The following is a 20737-nucleotide window of genomic DNA, read 5'->3' as shown; positions in this document are numbered from 1 at the left end:
CATTGAGCAGAGGGAAATTTAATTTGATTTGCACCAAACATCTGGTTTGCTCAGTGTCTCAAGAGGGACAATACAGTCTGAGGAGAGAAAATGCTATATTTAAATATGATGAGGCTTGTATATGAATGGTGCCACAAAAGCCATGAATACAAATTGGCACATTTTGGAGGGAGTGAAAAAAAGAGAGTGAGAAAGAGGGTGTTTTAAGGTGGGAGGGAGGACAACGGGAGCAAGGGAGAAGGGGCAGAGGGATAGAAAGGGTTAGGAGATGTGGAATAGGGGATAAAGAAGGGAAGCGGGAGAGACGAATGAAAGGGAAGAGAGAAGGCACCTCCGTACCTTTTGGGAGCGCTTATCTGTTACAATGGGTTTTAAAAGGTGTGTGTGTGTGTGTGTGTGTGTGTGTGTGTGTGTGTGTGTGTGTGTGTGTGTGTGTGTGTTTGTGCGCGCCATTATATAATTCAGGTGACTGCATACAGTCTAAGGTGAATAGCACTAATATCCAGAATCAATAGTGTCAATGCCAGGCTGAAACAAAAAACCTGCACAACCTTTGCCTCTCCCAGAACTGTAGTTGCCCTTCTCATTTTGAACTATCCTTGCCTAAAGCTATATCTGTATTCTATACCAGTGGTTCCCAACAAGGGGTACTAGGACCCCTATGGGTACTTATCTACAGGGGGTACTTGAAAAGAATGAAATGCACATGAGAAGGTACTTAAGGGGTACTCCGAGCAGAGAAAAAACAAGTCAGGCTGGACCCCAGGAAGACTAGCAGTCATCATGGCATCAGGAAATGGGGATATTCATTATTGGGTTCCCATTTGCTGATGCCATGATGACTGCTAGTCTTCCTGGGGTCCAGTCTGACTGTATCCCATAATATTGGATCTGTGTGGCTCAGGGTTCGATTCCTGCTGGGGCCACATTATACAGAAAATGTATGCACTCACTTTGGATGAAAGCATCTTCTAAATGGCATTTGGTCTGTCTTTTAAACTCTTAACACCTTGTTTATTTATGTTACACATTATTATACTAAAGTGTTGTGTCCTTGTAACCACAGTGAGTTTGTGTCGTGGCTGATAGAGAGTGGAGAGATCAGCAAGCCAGACGAGGGGGTCAACTTGGGTCAAGCTCTGCTGGAGAACGGAATCATCCACCATGGTGAGAGAACAGACTCTGTCCTTCATACCATTCTGTCATTCTTTCTGGCTTTTCCCCCCCTCTCACTTTTTTCTCTCTGGTTCTCTTTTTCTCCCTTGTTCTCGCTCTGTCTCTCTTGCTCTCATCTCTTATTCTGTGTATGTTTCTCTCTAATCCTCCCACTCTCCTTTATTCTCTTCTTCTCTCTTTCCATATGCCTCATTATTTGCACTTCATGGGTGTATTTGTTTGTATTATATTTTCAGTCTCACACTTCTGTCAGTCTCATTTGATGTTATTCACACTCTGTTTTACTCATTTCTGTTATTCTCAGCCTTTACTCCCCTCCTTTCTAATTGTCCCCATATTTTATTTCACCTTTATTTAACCAGGTAGGCCAGTTGAGACAAGTTCTCATTTACAACTGCGACCTGGCCAAGATAAAGCAAAGCAGTGCGACACAAACAACAACACAGAGTTACACATAAACAAACGTACAGTCAATAACACAATAGAAAAATATATGTACAGTGCGTGCAGATGTAGTAAGATTAGGGAGGTAAGGCAATAAATAGGCCATAATGCTAAATTTTAATTATTTCGGCACTAACACTCGTGTGTTAATGTGCAGATGATGATGTTCAAGTAGAGATACCGGGGTGCAAAAAAATAAATAACAATATGGGGATGAGGTAGTTGGATGGGCTATTTACAGATTGGCTGTGTACAGGTGCAGTGATCGGTAAGCTGCTCTGATAGCTGATGCTTGAAGTTAGTGAGGGAGATATGAGTCTCCAGCTTCAGTGATTTATGCAATTCGTTCCAGTCATTGGCAGCAGAGAACTGGAAGGAGATGCGGCCAAAGGAGGTGTTGGCTTTGGGGATTACCAGTGAAATATACCTGCTGGAGCGCGTGCTTTGGGTGGGTGTTGCTATGGTGACCAGTGAGCTGAGATAAGGCAGGGCTTTACCTAGCAAAGACTTATAGATGACCTGGAGCCAGTGGGTTTGGCGACGAATGTGTAGCGAGGGCCAGCCAACGAGAGCATATAGGTCACAGTGATGGGTAGTATACGGGGCTTTGGTTACAAAACGGAGGGCGCTGTGATAGACTACATCCAATTTTCTGAGTAGAGTATTGGAGGCTATTTTGTAAATGACATCGCCGAAGTCAAGGATTGGTAGGATAGTCAGTTTTAAGAGGGTATGTTTGACAGCATGAGTGAAGGAGGCTTTGTTGTGAAATAGGACGCCGATTCAAGATTTAATTTTGGATTGGAGATGCTTAATGTGAGTCTGGAAGGAGAGTTTACAGTCTAACCAGACACCTAGGTATTTGTAGTTGTCCACATATTCTAAGTCAGAACCGTTCAGAGTAATGATGCTAGTTGGACGGGCAGGTGTGGTCAGCAATCGGTTGAAGAGCATGCATTTAGTTTTACTAGCATTTAAGAGCAGTTGGATGCCACGGAAGGAGTCTTGTATGGCATTGAAGCTCGTTTGGAGGTTTGTTAACACAGTATAGTATTAACACATGTACAGTGAGGGAAAAAAGTATTTGATCCCCTGCTGATTTTGTACATTTGCCCACTGACAAGGAAATGATCAGTCTATCATTTTAATGGTAGGTTTATTCGAACAGTGAGAGACAGAATAACAACAGAAAAATCCAGAAAAACGCATGTCAAAAATGTTATAAATTGATTTGCATTTTAATGAGGGAAATAAGTATTTGACCCCCTCTGCAAAACATGACTTAGTACTTGCTGGCAAAACCCTTGTTGGCAATCACAGAGGTCAGACGTTTCTTGTAGTTGGCCACCAGGTTTGCACACATCTCAGGAGGGATTGTGTCTCACTCCTCTTTGCAGATCTTCTCCAAGTCATTAAGGTTTCGAGGCTGACGTTTGGCAACTCGATCATTCAGCTCCCTCCCCAGATTTTCTATGGGATTAAGGTCTGGAGACTGGCTTGGCCACTCCAGGACCTTAATGTGCTTCTTCTTGAGCCACTCCTTTGTTGCCTTGGCCGTGTGTTTTGGGTCATTGTCATGTTGGAATACCATCCAAGACCCATTTTCAATGCCCTGGCTGAGGGAAGGAGGTTCTCACCCAAAATTTGACAGTACATGGCCCCGTCCATCGTCCCTTTGATGCGGTAAAGTTGTCCTGTCCCCTTAGCAGAAAAACACCCCCAAAGCATAATGTTTCCACCTCCATGTTTGACAGTGGGGATGGTGTTCTTAGGGTCATAGGCAGTATTCCTCTTCCTCCAAACACGGCGAGTTGAGTTGATGCCAAAGAGCTCCATTCTGGTCTCATCTGACCACAACACTTTCACCCAGTTGTCCTCTGAATCATTCAGATGTTCATTGGCAAACTTCAGACGGGCATGTATATGTGCTTTCTTGAGCAGGGGGACCTTGCGGGCGCTGCAGGATTTCAGTCCTTCACGGCGTAGTGTGTTACGAATTGTTTTTTTGGTGACTATGGTTCCAGCTGCCTTGAGATCATTGACAACATCCTCCTGTGTAGTTCTGGGCTGATTCCTCACCGTTCTCATGATCATTGCAACTCCACGAGGTGAGATCTTGCATGGAGCCCCAGGCCGAGGGAGATTGACAGTTCTTTTGTGTTTTTTCCATTTGCGAATAATCGCACCAACTGTTGTCACCTTCTCACCAAGCTGCTTAGCGATGGTCTTGTAGCCCATTCCAGCCTTGTGTAGGTCTACAATCTTGTCCCTGACATCCTTGGAGAGCTCTTTGGTCTTGGCCATGGTGGAGAGTTTGGAATCTGATTGATTGATTGCTTCTGTGGACAGGTGTCTTTTATACAGGTAACAAGCTGAGATTAGGAGCACTCCCTTTAAGAGTGCTCCTAATCTCAGCTCGTTACCTGTATAAAAGACACCTGGGAGCCAGAAATCTTTCTGATTGAGAGGAGGTCAAATACTTATTTCCCTCATTAAAATGCAAATCAATTAATAACATTTTTGACATGTGTTTTTCTGGATTTTTTGTTGTTATTCTGTCTCTCACTGTTCAAATAAACCTACCATTAAAATTATAGACTGATCATTTCTTTGTCAGTGGGCAAACATACAAAATCAGCAGGAGATCAAATACTTTTTTCCCTCACTGTATACTGAAGGGTGTCGTCTGCGTAGAGGTGGATCAGAGAATTACCAGCAGCAAGAGCGACATCATTGATGTATACAGAGAAGAGAGTCCGCCCGAGAATTGAAACCTGTGGCACCCCCATATAGACCGCCAGAGGTCCGGACAACAGGCCCTCTGATTTGACACACCGAACTCTATCTGAGAAGTAGTTGGTGAACCAGGCGAGGCAGTCATTTGAGAAACCAAGGCTATTGAGTCTGCCGATAAGAATGCGGTGATTGACAAAGTCGAAAGCTTTTGCCAGGTCAATGAAGACGGCTGCACAGTACTGTCTTTTATTGATGGCGGTTATGATATCGTTTCGGACCTTGAGCGTGGCTGAGGTGCACTCATGACCAGCTCGGAAACCAGATTGCATAGTGGAGAAGGTACGGTGGGATTCGAAATGGTCATTGATCTGTTTGTTAACTTGGCTTTCGAGGACTTTGGAAAGGCAAGGCAGGATGGATACAGGTCTGTAACAGTTTGGGTCTAGAGTGTCTCCCCCTTTGAAGAGGGGGGATGACCGCATCAGCTTTCCAATCTTTAGGTAACACAGACGATGCAAAGCCTGTTCAACCTCTCCTTTGTAACAAGGGGTTGCAACAATTTCGGCAGATCATTTTAGAAAGAGAGGGTCCATATTGTCTAGCCCAGTTGATTTGTAGGGGTCCAGATTTTGCAGCTCTTTCAGAACATCAGCTATCTGGATTTGGGTGAAAGAAAAGGGGTGGAGGGCTTGGGCAAGTTGCTGCGGGGGGTGCAGAGCTATTGGCCGGGGTAGGGGTAGCCAGGTGGAAAGCATGGCCAGCCGTAGAAAAATGCTTATTGAATTTCTCGATTATCATAGATTTATCGGTGGTGACAGTGTTTCCTAGCCTCAGTGTAGTGGGCAGCTGGGAGGAGGTGCTCTTATTCTACATGGACTTTACAGTGTCCCAAAACTTTTTGGAATTAGTGCTACAGGAAGCAAATTTCTGTTTGAAAAAGATAGCCTTAGCTTTCCTAACTGACTGTGTGTATTGGTTCCTAACTTCCCTGGGATAGGACATGGGGACAGTGATGGCTTTGGCCTCCGGGGTATAGGGCTGCCACTCATTAGGCACTGATCTCAAGGGGGAGTTGATGGAGCACAGGTGACGGAGAATGAGATTCAGAGTGACAGCAGAGAGTGGCAGAGAAAGAAGGCAGGGGAGAGAGACCTATTTTGTTATGGGGAGCTCAATTTGTGTGTCGAGTCATCAGAATCTCAAAACCGTTCACCAATTTCCCTGTGTTTTCCCTTTTGGACTTTTCATTTATGACTTGATGCTGTCAATGGGTCTCCCCTTGCACTGGCTCAATGGAAGTTCTGAACGCGTCAGTCTATACTCAGCAGCAACCCTACTGGTTCAATGATTAGTGATGAATGTTAACTAATTAACCAATCAGTTGTTGAACCCTCCCTCTCTCCATCTCGCTCTCTCTTCCCCATCTCTATCACACTCTTCCGATCTCTCTCTTCTTGCTCTTTCCATCTCGCTCTCTTTCCATCTCGCTCTCTTTCCATCTCGCGCTCTTTCCGTCTCGCGCGCTCTCCCTCCCCCCATCTCGCGTGCTCGCTCTCTCTCCCCCCCTCTCGTGCGCTCTCTCTCCCCCCTCTCGCGCACTCTCTCTCCCCCCCTTGTGCGCTCTCTCTCTCGCGCTCTCTCCCCCCCTCTCGCGCGCTCTCTATCCCCCCCTCGCGCGCGCTCTCTATCCCCCCCTCGCGCGCGCTCTCTCTCTCTCTCCCCCCTCTCGCGCGCTCTCTCTCCCCCTCGCGTGCTCTCCCCCTCGCGTGCTCTCCCCCTCGCGCTCTCTCTCCCCCCGTCTCTCGTGCTCTCTCTCTCCCCCCCCGTCTCTCGCGCTCTCTCTCTCCCCCCGTCTCTCGCGCTCTCTCTCTCTCCCCCCCGTCTCTCGCGCTCTCTCTCTACCCCCGTCTCACTCGCTCTCTCCCCCGTCTCTCTCGCTTTCTCTCCCCGTCTCGCTCGCTCTCTCTCTCTCGCTCTCTCCCCCCGTCTCACTCTCTCCTCCGTCTCGCACGCTCTCTCTTTCCCCCCGTCTCGCACGCTCTCTCTTCCCCCCCTCTCGCACGCTCTCTCTTTCCCCCCGTCTCGCGCGCTCTCTCTTTCCCTCCGTCTCGCGCGCTCTCTCCCCCCCGTCTCGCGCTCTCTCTCCCCCGTCTCGCACGCGCTCTCGCTCCCCTTCTCCTCGTTCCCCTTCCTCTCTCTCTCTCTCTCTCTCTTCTCTCTCTTTTCTCTCTCTCTCTCTCTCTTCTCTCTTCTCTCTCTTCTCTCTCTTTTCTCTCTCTCTCTCTCTTTTCTCTCTCTCTCTCTTTTCTCTCTCTCTCTCTCTTTTCTCTCTCTTGACATTTAAGTGTCAGACAAGCACCAGTTCAAGAACGAGCCGGTGTTTTACCGTTTCCGCTATGATGACGGCACCTACAAGGCCAGGAGCGAGATGGAGGACATCATGTCAAAGGTATCTATCTATCTGTGTTGGTGTCAATTCCATTTCAATTCAGTCAAATCAGAAAGGAAACTTAAATTCAAATTTTATTCAATGCTTTTTTTTTTTATTGGACTTCCAGTTTACTTTCTGAATTGTCTGAATTTAAATGGAATTGACCCCAACCCTGTTTATATACACTGCTCAAAAAACTAAAGGGAACACTTAAACAACACAATGTAACTCAGTCAATCACAATTCTGTGAAATAAAACTGTCCACTTATGAAGCAAGACTGATTGACAATAAATTTCACATGCTGTTGTGCAAATGGAATAGACAACAGGTGGAAATTATAGGCAATTAGCAAGACACCCCCAATAAAGGAGTGGTTCTGCAGGTGGGGACCACAGACCACTTCTCAGTTCCTGTGCTTCCTGGCTGATGTTTTGGTCACTTTTGAATGCTGGCGGTGCTTTCACTCTAGTGGTAGCATGAGACGGAGTCTACAACCCACACAAGTGGCTCAGGTAGTGCAGTTCATCCAGGATGGCACATCAATGCGAGCTGTGGCAAGAAGGTTTGCTGTGTCTGTCAGCGTAGTGTCCAGAGCATGGAGGCGCTACCAGGAGACAGGCCAGTACATCAGGAGACGTGGAGGAGGCCGTAGGAGGGCAACAACCCAGCAGCAGGACCGCTACCTCCGCCTTTGTGCAAGGAGGAGCAGGAGAAGCACTGCCAGAGCCCTGCAAAATGACCTCCAGCAGGCCACAAATATGCATGTGTCTACACAAACGGTCAGAAACAGACTCCATGAGGGTGGTATGAGGGCCCGACGTCCACAGGTGGGGGTTGTGCTTACAGCCCAACACCGTGCAGGACGTTTGGCATTTGCCAGAGAACACCAAGATTGGCAAATTCGCCACTGGCGCCCTGTGCTCTTCACAGATGAAAGCAGGTTCACACTGAGCACGTGACAGACGTGACAGAGTCTGGAGACGCCGTGGAGAACGTTCTGCTGCCTGCAACATCCTCCAGCATGACCGGTTTGGCGGTGGGTCAGTCATGGTGTGGGGTGGCATTTCTTTGGGGGGCCGCACAGCCCTCCATGTGCTCGCCAGAGGTAGCCTGACTGCCATTAGGTACCGAGATGAGATCCTCAGACCCCTTGTGAGACCATATGCTGGTGCGGTTGGCCCTGGGTTCCTCCTAATGCAAGACAATGCTACATCTCATGTGGCTGGAGTGTGTCAGCAGTTCCTGCAAGAGGAAGGCATTCATGCTATGGACTGGCCCGCCCGTTCCCCAGACCTGAATCCAATTGAGCACATCTGGGACATCGTGTCTCGCTCCATCCACCAACGCCACGTTGCACCACAGACTGTCCAGGAGATGGCGGATGCTTTAGTCCAGGTCTGGGAGGAGATCCCTCAGGAGACCATCCGCCACCTTATCAGGAGCATGCCCAGGCATTGTAGGGAGGTCATACAGGCACGTGGAGGCCACACACACTACTGAGCCTCATTTTGACTTGTTTTAAGGACATTACATCAAAGTTGGATCAGCCTGTAGTGTGGTTTTCCACTTTAATTTTGAGTGTGACTCCAAATCCAGACCTCCATGGGTTGATAAATTGTATTTCCATTGATTATTTTTGTGTGATTTTGTTGTCAGCACATTCAACTATGTAAAGAAAAAAGTATTTTATACGATTATTTCTTTCATTCAGATCTAGGATGTGTTGTTTAAGTGTTCCCTTTATTTTTTTGAGCAGTATATCAAGATGAAAAACAGAAAGAGTGCTTGTTTGCACCAAAGCCATAAATAAATAGTCATCTGAAAAGTAGTTGTGGGATGTAGGACTTGGGGAGGGCAAGAGTTGTTACGAGATCAGAGCTTAAGTGATGTTTGAACACATCTGACTGACTCATGTTTTGTTGCGCGAACTATAAGTAAGAAGTCAACTTCCACCAGGTGTCTCTAGCCAACATCCTACAGCACTGCTTCTGCTTTTGGACTCTCAGGGGAATCCTGACTTCTTCTTAAGTCAAATGTTCACCAAGTCATGCAGTGATGTCAATAGGAGACAAGGTCAAATTTGACTTAAATAGAAGTTAGAGTTTGCCCCTGATTTTGAGGGTTGCCTGTTGAGGATACAATGACTCAAAACTTGTTCTCTCTCTACTTCTCGTAGGGCGTGAGGCTTTACTGTCGTCTGCACAGCCTGTATACCCCTGTCGCCAAGTAGGTATCCCTCCTCCCCCTCTCTCCTCCTCCCCTCCTACTCTTCCCCCATTTCTTCTCCTTTCCACCTCTGCCTCCCCCTCTTCCTCCTCCTACCCCTCTTTCTCTGCCTACTCTTTGTTTCTTCCTTCTCATCTTTCTTCTTCCCCCTGTCCATCTTATCTCTCTTCCTTCTTCCACACACAGACACACAGACACACACACACACACACACACACACACACACACTGCTTCGGTTCTACCGCCGCCTCTCCCTCTGGGGCATTGATTGGTGTCGCCAGGGCGTCTGTCTCACACTTAACAGAATGGGTTTGTGAAAATGTCACACTGATAAAAATATGTTGGTCACCCTGTCATTATGTAACAATGTTGGACCCATTTGGTATTTACAATGCAGTTTAGTGAAAACAAATCTGCCAGTTCAGAATGCCAACCGTTGACTGGCAAGGCACAAGGTTTTAAGAACACAGATTTTGGTTTTCCAAAAGGTTTAGTGTGACGACTAACCACGAACCCGAGGTTGTATGGTCGTATAGAGGGTGCTACACTGTGGCTTAACATTACATTTGGGTTAATTTGTCATTGTTCACATAGTAGGGCCTTGCAGAAACACACTGTACTTAGTCACCACAGTGAGATTTATGAGCAAACACAATGTCGACGGTTTCCGCCCGTCACGTGCCAACCAACCACATCCTTTCAGTGCTTCCTGAATCGCTTATTCTTTTTCTTACAGTAAGGGTCTGGTTTAGATGGTAGGACTTGCCCCTAACTACCAAAACCGGCCTGCGAGTTGAACAATAAATGCTTCTCATGGAATGGCATGCTTTGAGCACTAGCGAAAAGTGCTATTAGCAATGAATGAATGACAGATATTTTATTTTTGTGTCAAATCGCCAATTGGCAACCCATCCCTTATGGGATTAATTGACCCATAAACAAACATTACAATAATTCACTATGGTAATTAAACGATCAGTCATCTTCCGGCTTTCTCTGCATTGCGCATCGCATAAAGAGTAAAACAAAAAATCGATCTAAAAATCTATAATTTTTTTTTATTTAACCTTTATTTAACTAGGCAAGTCAGTTAAGAACAAATTCTACCCCGGCCTACCCCGGCCAAACCCGGTCGACTGGGCCAATTGTGCGCCGCCCTATGGGACTCCCAATCACGGCCGGTTGTGATACAGCCTGGATTTGAACCAGGGTGTCTGTAGTGACGCCTCTAGCACTGAGAGGCAGTGCCTTAGACCCCTGCACCACTAATAAATAAGGTTATCCAAACAATAATTACATCCATAGAGCAGTAAAATAATATATATATATAATATATATATATATATATATATATATATACATATATACATATATACATATATATATATATATATACACATATATACATATATATATATATATACATACATACATACATACATACATACATACATACATACATACATACATACATACATACATACATACATACTGTGGACAGACAGACACAGAGACACTTGGACAGACAGACGCAGAGGCGCTCGGACACTTAGACGCAGAGGCGCTCGGACACTTACAGTGGGGGAAAAAATTATTTGATCCCCTGCTGATTTTGTACGTTTGCCCACTGATAAAGAAAGAATCAGTCTATAATTTTAATGGTAGGTTTATTTGAACAGTGAGAGACAGAATAACAACAAAAATATCCAGAAAAACGCATGTCAAAAATGTTATAAATTGATTTGCATTTTAATGAGGGAAATAAGTATTTGACCCCCTCTCAATCAGAAAGATTTCTGGCTCCCAGGTGTCTTTTATACAGTTAACGAGCTGAGATTAGGAGCACACTCTTAAAGGGAGTGCTCCTAATCTCAGCTTGTTACCTGTATAAAAGACACCTGTCCACAGAAGCAATCAATCAATCAGAATCCAAACTCTCCACCATGGCCAAGACCAAAGAGCTCTCCAAGGATGTCAGGGACAAGATTGTAGATCTACACAAGGCTGGAATAGGCTACAAGACCATCGCCAAGCAGCTTGGTGAGAAGGTGACAACATTTGATGTGATTATTCGCAAATGGAAGAAACACAAAAGAACTGTCAATCTCCCTCGGCCTGGGGCGCCATGCAAGATCTCACCTCGTGGGGTTGCAATGATCATGAGAATGGTGAGAAATCAGCCCAGAACTACACGGGAGGATCTTGTCAATGATCTCAAGGCAGCTGGGACCATAGTCACCAAGAAAACAATTGGTAACACACTACCCCATGAAGGACTGAAACCCTGCAGCTTCCGCAAGGTCCCCCTGCTCAAGAATACATATACATGCCCGTCTGACGTTTGGCAGTGAACATCTGAATGATTCAGAGGACAACTGGGTGAAAGTGTTGTGGTCAGATGAGACAAAATTGAGCTCTTTGGCATCAACTCATCTCGCCGTGTTTGGAGGAGGAGGAATGCTGCCTATGACCCTAAGAACACCATCCCCACTGTCAAACATGGAGGTGGAAACATTATGCTTTGGGGGTGTTTTTCTGCTAAGGGGACAGGACAACTTCACTGCATCAAAGGGACGATGGATGGGGCCATGTACCGTCAAATCTTGGGTGAGAACCTCCTTCCCTCAGCCAGGGCATTAAAAATGGGTTGTGGATGGGTATTCCAGCATGACAATGACCCAAAACACAAGGCCAAGGCAACAAAAGAGTGGCTCAAGAAGAAGCACATTAAGGTCCTGGAGTGGCCTAGCCAGTCTCCAGACCTTAATCCCATAGAAAATCTGTGGAGGGAGCTGAAGGTTCGAGTTGCAAAACGTCAGCCTCTAAACCTTCATGATTTGGAGAAGATCTGCAAAGAGGAGTGGGACAAACTCCCTCCTGAGATGTGTGCAAACCTGGTGGCCAACTACAAGAAACGTCTGACCTCTGTGATTGCCAACAAGGGTTTTGCCACCAAGTACTAAGTCATGTTTTGCAGAGGGGTCAAATACTTATTTCCCTCATTAAAATGCATTTTTACATGCGTTTTTCTGGATTTTTTTGTTGTTATTCTGTCTCTCACTGTTCAAATAAACCTACCATTAAAATGATAGACTGATCATTTCTTTGTAAGTGGGCAAACATACAAAATCAGCAGGGGATCAAATACTTTTTTCCCCCACTGTAGACAGAGGCGCTCGGACACTTGGACACAGAGGCGCTCGGACACTTGGACACAGAGGCGCTCGGACACTTGGACACAGAGGCGCTCGGACACTTGGACACAGAGGCGCTCGGACACTTGGACACAGAGGCGCTCAGACACTTGGACACAGAGACAGACACAGAGGCGCTCGGACACTTGGACACAGAGACAGACACAGAGGCACTTTGCTTATGTCAGCGTTGTGAACAGAGTGCACCATGGTGGGTTTCTGGTATGGGCAGGCATAAGCTATGGACAATGAACACAATTGCATTTTATCAATGGCAATTTGAATGCACAGAAATACCATGAGGAGATCCTGAGGCAAATGTTTTTAAAAGGTATTTGTGACCAACAGATGCATATCTGTATTACCTAATGAATGTATTTCAATTGACTGATTTCACATAATGAACCTTAACTCAGTAAAATCTTTGAAATTGTTGCATGTTGCGTTTATATTTTTTAGTATAGAAACTTGGTTGTGCTACAATGTTGAAAAATGCCGTTACTGTTATGTAACAATATAGCTAAAACCACTATTATTTGTCAGCGTTAGAGTGGCTCGTCATTTCGGTCATTTGTGTGGTATGATGATTTTTTTACTAATGTCTCCGGCAAATGATAATACATGCAATGCTTTATTATAAAGGTGTTATTCTAGAGGGTTTCCAGGTTCCAACCACATTGCTAGGACTATCATTCCATTGCATAATTTATGCTGCTTTCAAAGGTTGATCATTATTAAATGCCAGTGAGCTGGACATGTATGGAACTTGAATATTTTCCATATGTTCATTTTCAAATGGATTTACAGTTGAAGTCGGAAGTTTACATACACCTTAGCCAAATAGATTTAAACTCAGTTTTTCTCAATTCCTGATGTTTAATCCTAGTAAGAATTCCCTGTCTTAGGTCAGTTAGGATCACCACTTTATTTTAAGAATGTGAAATGTCAGAATAATAGTAGAGAGAATGATTGATTTATTTCATCTTTTATTTCTTTCATCACATTCCCAGCGGGTCAGAAGTTTACATACACTCAATTAGTATTTGGTAGCATTGCCTTTAAATTGTTTAACTTGGGTCAAACATTACGGGTAGCTTTCAACAAGCTTCCCACAATAAGTTTGGGTGAATTTTGGCCCATTCCTCCTGACAGAGCTGGTGTAACTGAGTCAAGTTTGTAAGCTTCCTTGCTCCCACACGCTTTTTCAGTTCTGCCCACAAATTTTCTATAGGATGGAGGTCAGGTCTTTGTGATGGCCACTCCAATACCTTGACTTCGTTGTCCTTAGGCCATTTTGCCACAACTTTGGAAGTATTCTTGGGGTCATTGTCCATTTGGAAGACCCATTTGCGACCAGGCTTCAACTTCCTGACTGATGTCTTGAGATGTTGCTTCAATATATCCACATTAACCTCTCTGGGACATCTAGCGTCCCACCCGCGGTACACACTATCAACAGCCAGTGAAATAGCAGGGCGGCAAATTCAAAACAACAAAAATCTCATAATTCAAATTTCTCAAACATAAGTATTATACACCATTTTAAAGATAAGATTCTCCTTAACCTCTATGGGACCGGCGGGACGAATTCGTCCCACCTACGTAACAGCCAGTTGAATCCTGTGGCGCGATTTTTAAAACGTTTGAAATACTATTACTTCAATTTCTCAAACATATGACTATTTTACAGCTATTTAAAGACAAGACTCTCGTTAATCTAACCACACTGTCCGATTTCAAAAAGGCATTACAACGAAAGCAAAACATTAGATTATGTCAGGAGAGTGCCCAGCCAGAAATAATCAGACACCCATTTTTCAAGCTAGCATATAATGTCACAAAGACCCAAACCACAGCTAAATGCAGCACTAACCTTTTATGATCTTCATCAGATGACACACCTAGGACATTATGTTATACAATACATGCATGTCTGTTCAATCAAGTTCATATTTATATCAAAAACCAGCTTTTTACATTAGTATGTGACGTTCAGAAAAAGCATACCCCCCGCAAACTTCCGGGGAATTTACTAACAATTTACTAAATTACTCACGATAAACGTTCACAAAAAGCATAACAATTATTTTAAGAATTATAGATACATTACTCCTCTATGCACTCGATATGTCCGATTTTAAAATAGCTTTTCGGATGAAGCACATTTTGCAATATTCTAAGTACATAGCCCAGCCATCACGGGCTAGCTATTTAGACACCCACCCAGTTTAGCCTTCACCAAAATCACATTTCCTATAAGAAAAATGGTCTTACCTTTCCTGTTCTTCGTCAGAATGCACTCCCAGGACTTCTACTTCAATAACAAATGTAGGTTTGGTCCCAAATAAGCCATCGTTATATCCAAACAGCGGCGTTTTGTTCGTGCGTTCTAGACACTATCAGAATGGTAAATCACGGTCGCGCCACTGACTGTCAGATTTTAAAATAGCTTTTCGGCGAAAGCACATTTTTCTATATTCTGAGTACAGAGCTCAGCCATCAAAGCAAGCTATACAGTTACCCGCCAAGTTCTGGAGTCAACTAAACTCAGAATTAGTATTATAAATCTTCCCTTACCTTTGCTGATCTTCGTAGGAATGCACTCCCATGACTCCCACTTCCACAAGAAATGTTATTTTTGCTCGAAATACTCCATATTTATGTCCAAATACCTCCGTTTTGTTCACGCGTTCAGATCACTAATCCAAAGGCATAACGCGAGAGCGCAGAACCAGAGACGAAAAGTCAAATAGTTCCATTACCGCTCGTAGAAACATGTCAAATGATGTTTACAATCAATCCTTAGGGTGTTTTTAACATGAAACGTTGATAATATTCCAACCGGACAATAGCGTATTCATTACAGAGTTAAAAGAAGGAGCGGCGTGCCAAATGTGCCTGCGCAGTAAACAACTCACTGGTCCCAGGCAGTCCACTGATTGACTGAGCTCCTATTCTCTGCCCAGTAACAGTAGACGGATGAAACTAGTTTCTAAAGGCTGTTGACAGCCAATGGAATCCTTAGGAAGTGCAAAATGACCCCACAGTCACTGTAGTTTGAATAGGGATTAGATAGAAAAACTACAAGTCACTTCCTGGTTGGATTTTTTCTCAGGTTTTTGCCTGCCATATGGGTTCTGTTATACTCACAGACATCATTCAAACAGTTTTAGAAACTTCGTAGTGTTTCCTATCCAAATCTACTACTAATATGCATATCCTACCTTCTGGGCCCGAGAAGCCGGCAGATTAATTTGGGCACGCCTTTCATCCCGACGTCAAAATACTGCCCCCTATCCTAGAGAAGTTAATTTTCCTTCCTCGTGATGCCTTCTATTTTGTGAAGTGCACCAGTCCCTCCTGCAACAAAGCACCCCCACATCATGATGCTGCCACCCCCGTGCTTCACGTTTGGGATGGTGTTCTTCGGCTTGCAAGCCTCCCCCTTTTTCCTCCAAAAAGTACAATCTTTGTACCCATGTGCAGTTGCAAACCGTAGTCTGTCTTTTTTATGGCGGTTTTAGAGCAGTGGCTTCTTCCTTGCTGAGCGGCCTTTCCGGTTTTGTAGATATAGGACTCGTTTTACTCTGGATATAGATACTTTTGTACCTGTTTCCTCCAGCATCTTCACAAGGTCCTTTGCTGTTGTTCTGGGATTGATTTGCACTTTTCGCACCAAAGTACTTCATCTCTAGCAGATAGAACGCTGCTCCTTCCTGAGCGGTATGACAGCTGTGTGGTCCCATGGTGTTTATACTTGCGTACTATTGTACAGATGAACGTGGTACCTTTAGGCATTTGGAAATTTCTCCCAAGGATGAACCAGACTTGTGGAGGTCTACCATTTTTTCTGAGGTCTTGGCTGATTTCTTTTGATTTTCACATGATTTCAAGCAAAGAGGCACTGAGTTTGAAGGTAGGCCTTGAAATACATCTACAGGTATACCTCCAATTGACTCAAATGATGTCAATTAGCCTATCAAAAGCTTCTAAAGTCATTTTTTTCTGGAATTTTCCAAGCTGTTTAAAGCACAGTCAACTTAGTGTATGTAAACTTCTGACCCACTGGAATTGTGATACAGTAAATTATAATTGAAATAATCTGTCTGTAAACAATTGTTGGATAGATTACTTGTGTCATGCACAAAGTAGATGTCCTAACCGACTTGCCAAAACTATAGTTTGTTAACAAGAGATTTGTGGAGTGGTTGAAAAACAAGTTTTAATGACTCCAACCTAAGTGTATGTTAACTTAAACTGTATTTGAATAGATTAGGGGCATATACAAACAGTTGAAACCGTTATTCAGTACAATGCATCGTAGTTAAGCTATTTGTGGTACAATTTGCTGGTTGTCCCCCCTTGGCCTTCCCATTAAAAAAAATCCTAGAACCGCCAGCCACTGTCTTGGAAGTGTGATTGTTTGTGTGCACCTGATTTGCTTGAATGTGTGTTTGATGAAACCATATCCTTACTCGCCCATCTCCTTCTCACTTACAGGGATAGAGACTACCATTTAAAAACCTTCAAGTCTGTGTTGCCTGCCAGCAAACTGGTGGACTGGCTCTTGTCACAGGTACAGTGCACACACACACACGCTCCCCACTGTGTCAACAAGGTGAAAACAACAAGTAAACAGGTGACTTAATTGTGACTGCTTCATTCTGTTTCCAAGGGTGATTGTTCCACACGTGAGGACGCGGTGACAATGGGGGTCGGACTGTGCAACAACGGCTTCATGCACCATGGTCAGTACAACACACACCGACGTCATGTGCAGTCGGACGGACGGAGGGAGGCAGGGGGGCTGTTGGACGGACGGACGGGGGCGGGCAGTCGGACGGACGGAGTCGGGTGGGCGGGCGGGCAGTCGGACGGATGGGCGGGCAGTCGGACGGACGGGCGGGCAGTCGGACGGACGGGCGGGCAGTCGGACGGACGGGCGGGCAGTCGGACGGACGGGCGGGCAGTCGGACGGAGGGAGTCGGGCGGGCAGTCGGACGGACGGAGGCGGGCAGTCGGACGGATGGACGGAGTCGGGCGGGCAGTCGGACGGACGGAGTCGGGCGGGCAGTCGGACGGAGGCGGGCGGACGGACAGACGGAGGCGGGCGGACGGACGGAGGCGGGCGGACGGAGGCGGGCGGGCAGTCGGACCGAGGCGGGCAGTCGGACGGAGGTGGGCGGGCGGGCGTGCAGACAGTCAGACGGACGGAGGCGGGCGGGCGGTCAGACGGACGGAGGCGGGCGGACAGTTAGACGGACAGAGGCGGGCGGGCGGGCAGATGAACGGAGGTGGGTGGGCAGGCAGACAGTCAGACGGACGGAGGCGGGCAGACAGTTCTCTTGCTCAGTTGTGCACCGGGGCCTCCCACTCTTTCTATTCTGGTTAGAGCCAGTTTGCGCTGTTCTGTGAAGGGAGTAGTATACAGCGTTGTACGAGACCGTCAGTTTCTTGACAATTTCTCATATGGAATAGCCTTCATTTCTCAGAACAAAAATAGACTGACGAGTTTCAGAAGAAAGTTCTTTGTTTCTAGCCATTTTGAACCTATAATTGAACCCTCAATTGCTCATGCTCCAGATACTCAACTAGTCTAAAGAAGGCCAGTTGCATTGCTTCTTTAATCAGCACAGCGTTTTTCAGCTGTGCTAACATAATTGCAAAAGGGTTTTCTAATGATCAATTAGCCTTTTAAAATGATAAACTTGGATTAGCTAACACAACGTGCCGTTGGAACACAGTAGTGATGGTTGCTGATAATGGGCCTCTGTACGCCTTTGTAGATATTCCATTAAATCAGCCGTTTCCATCTACAATAGTCATTTACAACATTAACAATGTCTACACTGTATTTCTGATCAATTTGATGATCATTTAATGGACAAAAAATGTGCTTTTCTTTCAAAAACAAGGACATTTCTAAGTGACCCCAAACTTTTGAATGGTATTGTATATTTTCTGGGCGATTTAAAAATTGACTGACTTTCATCAAGCTGCCCACTACAGAAAATGCTTCAAACTGTAACCAGTGCCTGCAACCTGGTTCAGGTTTTCAGTCAAATCAAATTTTATTGGTCACATACACATGGTTAGCCGATGTTAATGCGATATTGTTAATATCTAACAAGTAATCTAACAATTTCACAACAACTACCTTATACACACAAGTGTAAAGGAATGATTAAGAATATGTACATATAAATATATGGATGGGTGATGGCCGAACGGCGTAGGCAAGATGCAGTAGATGGTATAGAGTACAATATATACATACGAGATGAGTAATGTAGGGTGTGTAAACATTATATAAAGTGGCATTGTTTAAGTGACTAGTGATACATTTATTACACCCAATTTTTAATTATTAAATTGGCTAGAGATTGAGTTTGTATGTTGGCAGCAGCCACTCAATGTTAGTGATGGCTGTTTAACAGTCTGATGGCTTTGAGATAGAAGCTGTTTTTCAGTCTCACTGTCCCAGCTTTGATGCACTTGTACTGACCTCACCTTCTGGATGATAGCGGGGTGAACAGGCAGTGGCTCAGGTGGTTGTTGTCCTTGATGATCTTTTTGGCCTTCCTGTGACATCGGCTGGTGTAGGTGTCCTGGAGGGCAGGTAGTTTGCCCCCGGTGATGCGTTGTGCAGACCTCACTACCCTCTGGAGAGCCTTACGCTTGTGGGTGGAGCAGTTGCCGTACCTGGTGATGATACAGCCCGACAGGATGCTCTCGATTGTGCATCTGTAAAAGTTTGAGTGTTTTTGGTGACAAGACAAATTTCTTCAGCCTCCTGAGGTTGAAGAGGCGCTGTTGCGCCTTTTTCAACACGCTGTCTGAGTGGGTGGACCATTTCAGTGATGTGTACGCCGAGGAACTTAAAACTTTCCACCTTCTCCACTACTCTCCCGTTGATGTGGATAGGGGGGTGCTCCCTCTGCTGTTTCCTGAAGTCCACGATCATCTCCTTTGTTTTGTTGATGTTGAGTGTGAGGTTATTTTCCTGACACCACACTCTGAGGGCCCTCACCTCCTCCCTGTAGGCCGTCTCGTCGTTGTTGGTAATCAAGCCTACCACTGTAGTGTCGTCTGCAAACTTGATGATTGAGTTGGAGGCGTGCATGGCCACACAGTCATGGGTGAACAGGGAGTACAGGAGAGGGCTGAGAACGCACCCTTGTGGGGCCCCAGTGTTGAGGATCAGCTGGGTGGAGATGTTGTTTCCTACACTCACCACCTGGGGGCGGCCCATCAGAAAGTCCAGGACCCAGTTGCACAGGGTGGGGTCGAGACCCCTTAATGACGAGTTTGGAGGGTACTATGGTGTTAAATGCTGAGCTGTAATCACTGAACAGCATTCTTCCATAGGTATTCCTCTTGTCCAGATGGGTTAGAACAGTGTGATTGTGGTTGCGCCGTCTGTGGAGCAATTGGGGCGGTAAGCAAATTGGAGGGGGTTTAGTGTGTCAGGTAGGGTGGAGGTGATATGATCCTTGACTAGTCTCTCAAAGCACTTCATGATGACGGAAGTGAGTGCTATGGGGCGATAGTCATTTAGCTCAGTTACCTTAGCTTTCTTGGGAACAGGAACAATGGTGGCCCTCTTGAAGTATGTGGGAACAGCAGACTGGGATAGGGATTGATTGATTATGTCCGTAAACAAGCCAGCTGGTCTGCGCATGCTCTGAGGACGTGGCTAGGGATGCTGTCTGGGCCAGCAGCCTTGTGAGGGTTAACATGTTTAAATGTTTTACTCACGTTGACTGCGGTGAAGGAGAGCCCGCAGGTTTTGGTAGCGGGCTGTGTCAGTGGCACTGTGTTGTCCTCAAAGCGAGCAAAGAAGTTGTTTAGTTTGTTTGGGAGCAAGACATCGGTGTCCGCGACGGGGCTGGTTTTCTTTTTGTAATCCAGGATTGACTGTAGACCCTGCCACATAACTCTCGTGTCTGAGCCGTTGAATTGCGACTCTACTTTGTCTCTATACTGACGCTTAGCTTGTTTGATTGCCTTGCGAAGGGAATAGCTACACTGTTTGTATTCGGTCATGTTTCTGGTCGCCTTGCCATGATTAAAAGCAGTGGTTAACACTTTCAGTTTTGCGCGAATGTTGCCATCAATCCACGGTTTCTGGTTGGGGACGGTTTTAATAGTCACCGTGAGTACAACATCTCCGATGCACTCGCTAATAAACTCGCTTACCCAATCAGCGTATTCATCAAAGTTGTTGTTCGATGCTATCTGGAACATATCTCAGTCCACGTGATCAAAGCAATCTTGAAGCGTGGAATCAGATAGGTCGGTCCAGAGTTGAACAGACCTGAGCACGGGCGTTTCCTGTTTTAGTTTCTGTCTATAGAAACGAAACTATGATTCAGAATTTTGCCAGCCCGGGTCGCGCATTCATCCTTCCAGGATAGTTACAAACAGCACAGGAATGAAATCATCAACATGTATTGATAGCATCTTTACAAATGCTGCAGAAATGTGCTTAAAAGCAGTATTCAGATTAATCAGATGTAGTGATCACA

General features: G+C 45.5%; 1 protein-coding gene across 2 annotated transcripts in view; it reads left to right on the top strand.

The window, feature by feature from the left end:
• LOC115168965 (phosphatidylinositol 3,4,5-trisphosphate-dependent Rac exchanger 1 protein-like) overlaps window positions 1-20737 on the top strand; it is a 139886-nt gene that overhangs the window by 68180 nt on the left and 50969 nt on the right. For both annotated transcript variants that reach the window (XM_029724538.1, XM_029724539.1), the window contains 5 exons: window positions 1067-1167; window positions 6702-6805; window positions 8966-9015; window positions 16710-16785; window positions 16885-16957. In XM_029724538.1, the coding sequence (XP_029580398.1) occupies window positions 1067-1167; window positions 6702-6805; window positions 8966-9015; window positions 16710-16785; window positions 16885-16957 (404 nt within the window). The remainder of the gene's footprint in view (window positions 1-1066; window positions 1168-6701; window positions 6806-8965; window positions 9016-16709; window positions 16786-16884; window positions 16958-20737) is intronic.

This window comes from Salmo trutta, chromosome 30, assembly GCF_901001165.1.
Source record: "Salmo trutta chromosome 30, fSalTru1.1, whole genome shotgun sequence".
NCBI classification, from domain to species: Eukaryota; Metazoa; Chordata; class Actinopteri; order Salmoniformes; family Salmonidae; genus Salmo; species Salmo trutta.
This window is presented reverse-complemented; position numbering and strand designations above follow the sequence as displayed.